The 12865-nt window shown below is 37.8% G+C and overlaps 1 protein-coding gene across 1 annotated transcript in view; it reads left to right on the forward strand.

Annotated features, from left to right (window-relative positions):
* The first annotated feature begins 2043 nt into the window (after nt 1-2043).
* The window catches only part of LOC121385002 (aquaporin AQPAe.a-like), a 31306-nt gene continuing 20484 nt past the window's right edge, over nt 2044-12865 (forward strand). The window contains exon 1 of the mRNA XM_041515526.1: nt 2044-3003. Within this exon, the coding sequence (XP_041371460.1) occupies nt 2404-3003 (600 nt within the window). The 5' untranslated portion in view covers nt 2044-2403. The remainder of the gene's footprint in view (nt 3004-12865) is intronic.

Consider the following 12865-nt stretch of genomic DNA (forward strand, 5'->3'; position numbering starts at 1 on the left):
ATTACTAACAAAATAAATCGTCAACGATAACCTTAAAAAAACATCTCCGCCTTGTTAACTTTGCCAAGTAGAGCGAGGTGTGTGTGTGTGTGTGTGTGTGTGTGTGTGTAACTATCGCATGCTGCAAGGTCAACCAAGTGACCTTGTTTTAGAGTAACGTCGCCGGTTTTATTTCCTATCAAATGCATTTTAAATATGCTTATACCGTGCGAATGAGCATGTTATGTTTACTGGTGTAATTTGCTGTTAAACAGTACATATAATACTCTAAATATTATTTATTAAAGAAGATAATCGAAAAAATATGTCAAATGTGCAGTATGTTTGTTAGAGCTGGTCGGTATTGAAATTTGAGGTTCGGTATCGATATCGGTATTTTTTGGGGTGATTTACCTCGGTATCGGTACGGTATTCGATATTGACACGATATCGGTATTTTTGGGGTGATTTACCTCGGTATCGGTACGGTATTCGGTATTGACACGATATCGGTATTTTTGGGGTGATTTACCTCGGTATCGGTACGGTATTCCGTATTGACACGATATCGGTATTTTTGGGGTGATTTACCTCGGTATCGGTACGGTATTCAGTATTGACACGATATCGGTATTTTTGGGGTGATTTACCTCGGTATCGGTACGGTATTCAGTATTGACACGATATCGGTATTTTTGGGGTGATTTACCTCGGTATCGGTACGGTATTCGGTATTGACATGATACCGATATCGGTATTTTTGGGTGATTTACCTCGGTATCGGTACGGTATTCAGTATTGACACGATATCGGTATTTTGGGGGTGATTTACCTCGGTATCGGTACGCTATTCGGTATTGACACGATATCGGTATTTTGGGGGTGATTTACCTCGGTATCGGTACGGTATTCGGTATTGACATGATACCGATATCGGTATTTTTGGGGTGATTTATCTCGGTATCGGTACGGTATTCAGTATTGACACGATATCGGTATTTTTGGGGGTGATTTACCTCGGTATTGGTACGGTATTCGGTATTGACACGATATCGGTATTTTTGGGGGTGATTTACCTCGGTATCGGTACGGTATTCGATATTGACACGATATCGGTATTTTTGGGGTGATTTACCTCGGTATCGGTACGTTATTCGGTATTGACATGATACCGATATCGAACGCTATTTTCGGTATACTCGGCTTTAAATGCATGTCTGTGCTCTGGCTCACCCGCTAATTTCATCTAAATACAATTAAATTCCATACACAAGGCTCTCGTCTGATTTATACCAACCCATTTTGTGTTCGTCAAATATATTATTAGTGCTTTCCGGGAAATATTTTTCAATACTGAAATTTCGGTATTTTGAAATTTGCTCGGTAAGGTAAATCGGTATTGACATAATACCGATACCGATCGGTATATACTGTATACCGCCCAGCTCTAATGTTTGTAGTGGCCCAAACTGTATATTGCCTACAAATAGTTCCGTACTTAGAAAGTAAAATGAAATTTGGGCTTCTACGAACATTAGGACGACCAGAAACACATTCAATATTCGGAAACTGATATTTTAAATAACAAACTGTATTTAAGATGTAAGTTCCACAATTGGTCCAAGGCCGTGGTATGTGCTTTCCTGTCTTTGGGAAAGTGCACATAAAAGATCCCTTGCTGCATTAAAAAAAAAAAAAAATGTAGCGGGTTTCCCCTGATGACTATATACGTATCAGAATTACCAAATGTTTGACATCGATTAGCCGCTGATTAATAAATCAATGTGCTCTAGTGGTGTCATTAAACAAAACAAACACACTTTTTTCAAGATGTAAGTTTAGTTGTTAAAAGATATGCACTGTTACTGTGTTACAACGGTTGCAAACTCGAGATGGTCCCTTTAACTGTTTGTCGTAAATGTGATTTACTTTTGTACTTCAGTATACGTGGGAAACCCAACCTGACAGTTTTGAGACATGATGGACGTGACAGCAAGTAACAATTAACAGCCTACCACCCCGCTGTGTGCATGGACTGTTCCTCGCATAATGACGACAACAATACACGAAAACCCGAAACGCTTATGCGTATTTCAAGAAGCGACATTGGTCTTCGCCAGATGCCAGCATTTATAACACTATGTGTTAATATATATATATATATATATAATAAAATTTCCAAACGGGATTAATACAAATTGTAAATGATTTGTAATTTTAAAAAAAGTTTAAAAACATAATTATTATATTGGTTTTGTTCATAATATATCTAACTGAGGTTCAAGTGTAATGTTCTGGACACACAGTTGAAACTAGGCCTACAGGAGTTGTCATACAAGAAAAGAAGAAAAAAAAAGAAAAGAAAGGAAAATAGTTTAATCCGCCGCAGCCATAATATGAGCTATCGCCTAGTGAAATGACCAAATGTCTGTTTCTTCTGTAAAAGTTCGAGGACATGGAATCGGCTCCGTTATAAAGAAGATAATGAAGGAAGAGATTGATGATCTGAGAAGTGCCAACTTCTGGCGAGCCGTTTTCGCGGAATTTCTCGGCTGCTTTTTGTTGGTTCTCACCGGAATTGGCGCCGGTCTGCACGAGGAGGGGACGCCCCACCCAGGCAGCGTGCACGTCATTCTGCAAGCCGGGTTCTACATCGCCGTCGTCATCTCCATTCTGGGTCATGTTAGTGGTGCGCACGTAAATCCGGCACTCAGCATAGGTTTCGCCGTCACGCGAAAAATAAGTGTGGCGCGATTCCTCTTCTACGTCATCGGACAATGTTCGGGCGCCATTAGCGGCGCCGCGCTTCTTAAAGCGCTGATTCCGGAATCGATGAACGGAAATTTCGGACTGCTGTCGCCGGCGAAAAATGTGTCGCCCGAACAAGCGCTTTTTGTTGAGATGATTGTAACTTTCGTGTTGGTCTTCACGGTGTTCGCGATGATAGACGAACAACGGACGGACATAGCCGGGTCGAAGCCTTTGATCATCGGCTTGGTCGTCTGTACCAACATATTCTTTTCCGTGAGTACATCTTTAAGAAATAGTTAACTGATTTTACTCTCTTATATAACTGAATGTCAATTTGATATAAGGGTTTCCGTTTTTTCCCCCCGTCCAGAACGGTGTTTATTGCAAATAAATTTTAATATGTCTGAAGATTAAGAAGAGATCAAATTGTGTATATAGGGCCTAGGAATAATTACTAATTTAATTATTCAATTTTGAGTCATTGTTTTAGTTCTAAAAAAATTATTAAAATGTTGCAACAAAAAAGAAACCCTTGTACAAAATGGTCCTTAAGCTAGAATTATTTTGTGAATCACTTTTTATAATTTAAAGCTGTTCACAGGCCAATATAGGACTACCGATACGGATACGGATACGAATACCGATACAGATACGGTAAAAATCACTTGTTTTTAATGAAGGTGTTCATATATTTCCGGATAAGCATACGGATACGGCCACGATTATTTCGATATCTTTATAGTTAGCCTACTGATAACATACCCGTCATAGCTTCCCATGCTAGTTTCGTTTGAAAAGACCAGCCCCAAGTTCAGCCAGAAAACGTTTCCTTAACGTTCGCGAACTATTTGATTGGTTTCCGAATTGACCATTTGGGTTGCCGTGCAGCGCATAAATAATCTAGGGACGTTTCTTCTGCTCGGTTTGGCGGAACGCAGATCTGAGGCACGTTCGCTGTCGCTCGCTAGACGAGGTTTTGCATCTATTGTCCGAACCAAATTGTTAACAACTACGAAAAATTACTCTCCTACCTTTAATTGCCGTTATATTTCCTCCAAAGTTTATCCAGACATAAATCTTGAAAAAAACATTACAATGACACAGATTCCACATACCAGATGATAACTATGTCACCTATATCGACTTCGCCGAGAGTGCATAGGGCAAAATGCATGTAATTTTGTGCCAGCTGCCATTTTGACTTTTTATGGAATATTCTTCAAGAAGGGTGAAAGGATAGGACTTAATCTAACAACGTCATAACATGTTATGATATAAAAGCAAACGTGATGACGTCATATTATTTTTATTATTATTATTATTGTTTTAATGATACCACTAGAGATAATTGATTTCATATTAATTGTGTCACATACTTTGTAGGCTTTCACCCCTTTTAAAGAGCATTCCATAAACAAGCAACATGGCAGACGGCAGAAAACTGCATGTATTTTTCCCTATGCATTCTCAGCAAAGACGATATCGGCTACATCGTTGCAGTCTCTTGTGTGGAATATGTATATTTGTAGTGGGTTTGTTGCGATTTGTGTCTGGACAAACATTGGAGGAAATCTAACGGCAATTAAAGGTAGGAGAGTAATTTTTTGTAGTTGTTAACAATATGGTTCGAACAATAATGTTAGATGACCGCCTCGGTGGCGTCGTGGTTAGGCCATCGGTCTACAGGCTGGTAGGTACTGGGTTCGGATCCCAGTCGAGGCATGGGATTTTTAATCCAAATACCGACTCCAAAACCTGAGTGACTGCTCCGCAAGGATCAATGAGTAGGTGTAAACCACTTGCACCGACCAGTGATCCATAACTGGTTCAACAAAGGCCATGGTTTGTGCTATCCTGCCTGCGGGAAGCGCAAATAAAAGATCTCTTGCTGCTAATCGGAAAGAGTAGCCCATGTAGTGGCGACAGCGGGTTTCCTCTCCAAATCTGTGTGACCATATGTCTGACGCCATATAACCGTAAATAAAATATGTTGAGTGCGTCGTTAAATAAAACATTTTTTTTCTTCTAATGTTAGATGAATCTAATGTGATAGAAGGAAGGAAATGTTTTATTTAACGACGCACTCAACACAATTTATTTACGGTTATATGGCTAAGGACCACACGTATTATGGATACTGAGAGAGGAAATCCGCTGTCGCCACTTCATGGGCTGCTCCCTTTCGATTAGCAGCAAGGGATCTTTTATATGCACCATCCCACAGACAGGATAGTACATGCCACGGTCTTTGTAATACCAATTGCGGAACACTGCCTGGAACGAGAAATAGCCCGATGGGCCCACCGACGGGAATCGATCCTAGATCGATCACGCATCAGGCTAGCGCTGTACCACTGAGATGTACGTCTCGCCGCCCCACTAATGTGACAGAAGACATCGGAACAGGTCTGTCAAAGAGTTCGCGAATGCTCGGCCTCCTTACCACGCCACGCGTGTCGTACGTGTATTACATACATTTTTAATAGTACGTTCGCGAACACTATGTCCGATTTCAGGGCCTTAGCTAGGGATGGGATCGGGGCAGTTTGGGGCAGTTACCTCCCCCCAAAAAACAAAACAAATCCGGTTAAAATAATAGAAACTTAAGAAAATCCTCTTCTTAACCGTTTTAGAAGTTTTAGGTATGCTCGTTCGTTCCAAGAATTCATCTGTCTCCCCCCCCCCCTCCCCCTAAAAAAAATCCTAGCTACGGCCCTGGATTGTAGGATACCATTTCCATGTGCATATATGCCGCATGGTCGGATCCGTATCCGTGTATATGTGAACATAGCATAACAAATAAAATAACAATATGGTCTAGTGGTGTCGTTTATATATATATATATATATATATATATATATATATATATATATATATATATATAGTGAGGTGGCTTAAGGACAAAAAATGGAAGAATAGTTACACGGCGGACAAAAGTGCCATTTTTTCGCCAAACTACCACATGAATATAAGGATTGAAAATAGGTCATGCTCCAAAAAATCTGGTAACGGGAACAGGTCCCTATGACATCATAATGAAGTGTTTAGTTCTTAGACATCAGGGCCCGGTTGTTCGAAACCTGGGTTAGCGTTAACCCTGGGTTAAGTGCCTAACCCAGAGTTAAATTTAATCACCGATTGAAAAATGCGTTGTTCGAACGTTGGTTAGCGCTAACCATGAGTTAAATATACCCTAACCCTGGGTTAAAGTTAAAGCAGCTGTGACCTGCGGTTAAATGTCTAACCAGTGATTAAGAGTGGCGAATTTGATTCCATTTGTATGTTTAGATGCGTTTTAAATGTAAAACTGTCATGAAATAGAGTATCGGCATAAATTACAGTGACGTCAAATTCCCGCGAAAAAATAATGAATGGCGTAGAATAGCAGGTTCATTGATTTTAATTTTGGATTGGGAGGGTGGAGGGTGGAGGGTGGTCAATATCGGGAAACACATCGATCTGTATTAACCGTCTGTTATCATTAAATTGTCCATTAAATAACAGTATGAAGAATTAAAACACATGATCCAAGTCATTCGTCAAAGGTACCAGACGTTTCGTACCCAAGCCAGTTCGCCCCAAGTCAGTTCGCTCCCAGTTTTCCCAGGCGGGATCTAGCTTAGTCGGTTGAGCGCTAGCCTGAGGTAGTTGCGTCATAGGATCGAATCACCTCAGTAGACCCATTCTCCGATTTTTTTAAATATATGTTTTGCTGTCTCAACTATTTCTGAGTGCGCCCCAACCCCCTCCCCCGTTAATATGTCCAATATTAAATAAAGATGATTTTGTTGAAAGTTGTTTGTTCGTTTCACCAAGAGGATCAAGAAATTAGGTTGCTGCTTTGATGACAACACTATTATGCATGCCTCACGCGAGGTCCAAATAGAGCGAAGTCACTTCTCTCACAAATTTTGAGAGGGCGAATTTTTTTAACAAGAGGGAACCTTGATTTATTTTTCATTTAAACATAACAACAAAATACAGTAGAATCTCGTTTGCTCGACCTCAGAAGGGTCGAACACACCGCAACGCTCGAACCAAAAACGAAGTCCCGAGTTTTTTGTCCGGTAAACCCGTATATTAACTGATGATGGGTCGAATATGTCCAGAGTCGACTATAAGGCTTCGCTCGAACTAAATTATCGGTCCCTTCTGTGTTGTGTTATTAGCTATATTTCCCTCAAACTGGTGATACATCAAATATCAAATGGAAAACCACCGAAAAGGACAAACAATTGCCACGCTTGCGCAGTTGGTTATTACAACCTTTGGATTATAATAATTTAGGCGGAACGAGTTTTAGATGGATCGGAGAATCGCGACACTACCCAAGCAATCCGTTCTTTGCCATACCTGTCATGTTGTGTGTTCAGCCAGCGGCTGTCGGTAAAAATCTTTCAAGTACAGCTAGTGTCACGGTGCCTTTTCGATGAACCGTGATACCAATCAAACAATTGGCCTCGGCGGGAACGTTACTCTGAACACGTCTACCAGACCAGTTTTCAATGAAACCAGGGGCGAGGTATTCAGCTATCATCACTTCGGCAAGGGTTTCTGCATCACACAATCGGAGTAATTTCTAATAAATCCTTTCACTCTGATATTTTGTTATATAACACATTGATGAAATGTTTAAGTTTGCAGTTACCAAAATAATATGGTAACAGGTCGTTTCGCCCTTATTACTAGTTCACCCGAGTCGTTTTGAATAGGGTTGATTCGTACCTCTAACCGAGTCGTTTCGCCCCATGTTTCGATTCGCACTAATTTTTATTTGGTTAATAAAGTACATTTATTTATTGATTTGTCCTATATCCACTGATTTATGGATGTCACACATTGCGTGTTTATATTTACAGATAAAAATAATATAATTTTGTTGTTTATTTCCAGTATCATTTACTCAAGCTATATACATGAAATACGTACAGGCCTTAGATAATATACAGACAATGTATTCACATTAATAATTAAAAGGACATTCCTGAGTTTGCTGCATTGTAAGATGTTTCCGACTAATCAAATATTTCTATGATTAAACTTACTTATTAAATACATGTATATGTTCTTGTTTAGAATATCAGTGTCTGTATATTCAATGTGTTTCTGGTCGTCTTAATATTTGTAAGAAGCCCAAACTGGATTTTGTCTTCAAATAAATTCGTACGTACGAAAATATAATATTTTAGGAAATAAAATAAATTTAACCTAGTATAAATATTAAAACGATCAAAAACACGTTTAATATACAGCTACTGATATTTTATGCAGAAAAATATCTTTGATATGTAATTACAATCTTTAAAAAGGCTCTGTTAATCGATAACATATTACAAGTTGCAGCAAACTCAGGAATGTCCCTTTAATTTATGAACAGTCACACTGCATACTACCATGTGCTGTGGTTTCTCATTAAATATACTACATACCCAGCTGAGGTTAAACGACTCGGTACGAATGAGATTTAGGGCGAACCAACTCTGGGTGAATAGGACTAAGGGCGAAACAACGCAGAGTTCGAAATGGTTTTAGGGCGAAACGACCCGGATTCGAATAATACTATTTTTAATAGTATGTATCTAATGCTTTCGAGACGTTTCGGCCCCGCTACACATTCGACCCCAGACGTTTCGGCCCCGGTTATTGTTGTTTTATAAATCAAATTATTCAGTCACTTGTGTTTTGTTATTAAATTTTATCGTAAGTATTGTAATTTCTTTCTCTCGTTCTCTTTTTTTTTTTCTTTCTTTCTCTCTTTTTGTGATTATTATTATTATTTTCAATTGAACATAATATCCGAGTGTTAAACCAACCAAAACTGATTTTCTTGTTTGCGTAAATACAATTTAACAAATTGCAATAAATTGTTTTGCGTTTGTTCTATTTAATTATATTTCCATGTAGACCCTTCCCATAATAGGGGCGCTTTACATGTGGCTAGAATTGGAACCACTGATGTTTTACGTCAGTAGGGGTTACATATGTTCAGAAATTAAGTACGATCACAAAGAATGTTTTCCATGCGGAGCACTCACTCAGGGTTTGGAGTCGGTATCTGGATTAAAAATCCCATTCCTCGACTGGGATCCGAACCAAGTACCCACCAGCCTGGAGACCGATGGCTTAACCACTGCGCCACTGATGCCGGTAGGTAAATTGAAAGTAGCATCATTAAGACATGTTCTAGTTCAGTTCAGTTCAACTTTATTTTCGTGCTTATATCCCATTAAAGTTCAACCAAGCTATCCTGGACACACATCTCAGTGTTCTAGCATTTAAAAGAAACAGCAAAAACACATGGATGCACAATTCCTGAACCTAGTCTGAGTTGTTTGTGATGGCATCGTGGGTTAGGTAAGTTCTGTCTTGTATCACTCGCTACCGCTTGAATCGTTTGTGAAACAATGTTAAAACGTAATATACAAACATGAACGTCTAAACATACTAAACGTAAGTTTCGCTTCCTTGTTTTATCACCATATCATTTATCAGTGATATTCTACATGAACGCGATGACGTACATGTTTATGTGTATGCGTGTGCGTGTCACGGAATATGCATGTAGGCCTGTTGTATGTATGCGCGCGCTCGAATGTGTGTGTGTGCGCGCGCGCGCAATGAATGTTATTCGACAAATTAATGTTACAAATTTGTATTTTATTTATATTATTACCGGTGTTACTATACCAATTACAGCATGTATCTGTATACACGAACACGTCCTGACACCTATCTAATTCAACTTTCTAACTTATGTTACGGAAATATCCGATGTTGACCGAATGGTTCGGTCGAACTACCCGATGGGTCGAACACTGTCTTATTGTTTTCACTAATTGTCTCAATATTTTACGCATCATAATCTACAATTATCTAACATTATCAGCAAATCGTATTGCTCACCTTTCCTGTTTATTGCTGTTCATTTTTGAAAATTACAGAAGCACTAGCAGTACGGACAGGCAAATTTAATGTTGACAACAGGAAGTACATTTACTTTACACTGATTGGTTAACTGTACTTAACCCTGAGTTATTGAAGACTAACCCTGGGTTAGTGAAAACTAATCCTGAGTTTACTAACCCAGAGTTAAAAGTGTGTTTCAGCAACGGTTTTTTAACCAGTGATTAGCCAACCCTGGGTTAAGGAATTTAACTCATAGTTAGTGTTAATCAGTGATTAAGTTAACCCAGGCTTCGAACAACCGGGCCCTGGAATGTGATAAAATGTGTGTGTTGTTAACTAGTTGCTGAATAAATGCCGGTTATGTAAATAGTTTAATAAGAAGTGATTGCAGAGTTCCTTTAGTTCTACAGAAGAAACACGCAGTTAAGAAAATATTAACTGAACAGAGACAGAGAAACTAGTTAAACAGGAAAGTTGTTTTCCCTTATTTTAGTCTGAATAGTTACTATGTGTATTAGAGGGGGAAAAAATATAATTAAATTAATTTGCCGGGGCAGGACGTAGCCCAGTAGTAAAGTGCTGGCCTGGTGTACGGTCAGTCTAGGATCGATCCCTGTTAGTGTAATCATTGGACTATTTCTCGTTCCAGCCAGTGCTTCACAACTGGTGTTACAGACCATGATATGTAGGCCTACTATCCTGTCTGTGGGATGATGCATATATTAAAGATCCCTTGGTGCTAATTAAAAAAAATAGTTGCCCATAGTTTCCTCTCTAAAATATATTTGTGGTCATTAACCACATGTCTGACACCACATACCTGTAGTTGTGTTGAGTGTGTCATTAAATATAAAATTCCTTTCTTTCTTTCTTTCTTTTTTTAAACATGGCTCCCATATGCAACAACCTTAGTTAAAAATTATGATCTAGCTATGTCTGTATTTTGTAGACAATTTGAATATTATATATAAAAAAATGAATTTAAGTTGCAATTTAAAATGAAAATGCCTGGGAAGTGTTTATTGTAAAAAGGATGCCGGCCCAAAGATGATAAATGTTTTATGACCATACGCAATAAAATATTTTAATTTACTTAGCATAGAGGGAAATTAGTTTATATTATTTCAAAGGCATCATCACAGGATTGTAACTTTTCTAGTCATTGTATATTTTATAGACATTATATAATATTTGACATAGAGTTGAACATGAATTAGTAGATACAGGTCAAGTATTTTTCTTTAAATCGGAGTCCGTTCATAGTAGTTCATATTATAACTAATTGGTTAGAAGAAGCGACCCCCTTTATATAAATGGCATAAAATAAATATGCATACTAATAATAAAAATTGTTCATTGTAGTAGTTGAAATGTATGCACATTCATATTTTCTGGGCTAAAATAACTAGATATTACTACATTAACTGGAATAACTGTAGCATTTCAGATGTTCCAATGATGAGATATCTCTGGTCATTATAACAAAGTGGATACTGCTATAGTGTGTTTAAATAAAATGTGTGTGTGTACATGTATATCATTCTGCGAGCGCATTAGACAAACATTATACTTAATCACGCACCAGATCAGTGCTGATGACGAATGCATTAAACTGTATTTAGATATGTTTTACACCTGGTCTTATTGTACTTAATGGCATTCACTGGTACATTAAAGATTGTAATATGTACTTTCCTGTCAGTGGGGGAAATGCATATAAATGATACCTTGTCGCTGTTTTGTTGCAGCAGCCACTATGCCGGTAACAATTTTCCTTTTGCATTTTACAGACCAAGTGTCGAAATACCTCACAGAGAGGACATATGATAACTATGGTTTAAACAACTTCCAGATCAGGTTGCCGGGGTCTAGATTAATAATTAATGTTGCGGAAAGACACTGGCTTAAGATGTGATAATAATCCAGCTCAGATTTCAAGAAATCACTTGCCAGATTCGTTTCGAGTTGTGCTATGTCATAGCCAGCTTTGTTTCGTAGATCCACATAGTCACGATGACGGGACACACACACCTTTCCACCTGCGTCATAATGAATTCTTAGGGGAACAAAAATAACAGTTAAAACTTGATACACAACTATCCACAAGCACCAAACGCCTAGAGTTTGAGGATTAAAAAAAATATGGAACATGGAATAGGTGATTTTAACAATTCACTAGCCATATATATATATATATATATATATATATATATATATATATATATATATATATATATATATATATATATATATATATATATATCTTAGGGTAGCCAGGATTGTTTATTGGGGGTGGAGTGGAGATAGAGGGCACTGCTTTTACACATTTTATGGGGTGACATGTATTATAAAAGTTGGTATTGTGAAAAAAGAGGTCCTCCTGTGCCCAATCCCTGGCTACCCGGATACGCCAGTGCATATATGTGCAATTTAAAGTATATCAATCAATAGATTTTGGTTTCAACACAGGTACCTTTAGTAGTATTACTTGCATAGACAGTAGAATTGTGGAAATTATTTGCTAATTTCATATTATTTTAGTAAGTTTTAATCACATATAACTTCTAAACATTGTTTTAGTAACATATGACCCATGTTGCAAGCAAACATCTTACACACGATGAGATTTTTGTGCATTTTTGTAAAACCTACGAAAATGCGCATTCTGCTAGGAATCATTACACGTTGATTGTAAATATATTTGTCATTTTATTCTCTCTAAATTGCTGTTTAAATCATTAAGTTGAAGAACATAATTTTGTTTTAGAACATGTCAAAACGTAGACTTTAGAACGAGTGAAAACTTTAAAAGAAAAATGCCGAATATAGTTACTGGCCCTGTATTCATTTTGTTTCGTTAAATTACTGTGTATTAAAAATCATTAAACGTATTAACTTATCTTAACGGTTGATTATTAATTCAGTCAGTAGCTCAACACTACAGGTGGTGCAGTTTACTCTGATAGCTTACATTTCGTGTTTAATTAGTGTAATAAATATATCTGTTATAACTGGTACGATAGCTTACATTTCATGTAATAATTAGTATAACAAATATATCTGTTATAACTGGTTTTACGGCTTTGCTTTGTTTGACAAATAGTTTTTCTAAAGTTGTTAAGAGCTTCTAGCAACCTGCTACAATACCAGGGAGCACAATTTACCATCTCAGTGTAGGATAAGGTTACTGTGCACACAGCTGGAAACACCCATGACCTTTTCCAGTGT

Source organism: Gigantopelta aegis, chromosome 11, assembly GCF_016097555.1.
Source record: "Gigantopelta aegis isolate Gae_Host chromosome 11, Gae_host_genome, whole genome shotgun sequence".
Lineage (NCBI taxonomy): Eukaryota > Metazoa > Mollusca > Gastropoda > Neomphalida > Peltospiridae > Gigantopelta > Gigantopelta aegis.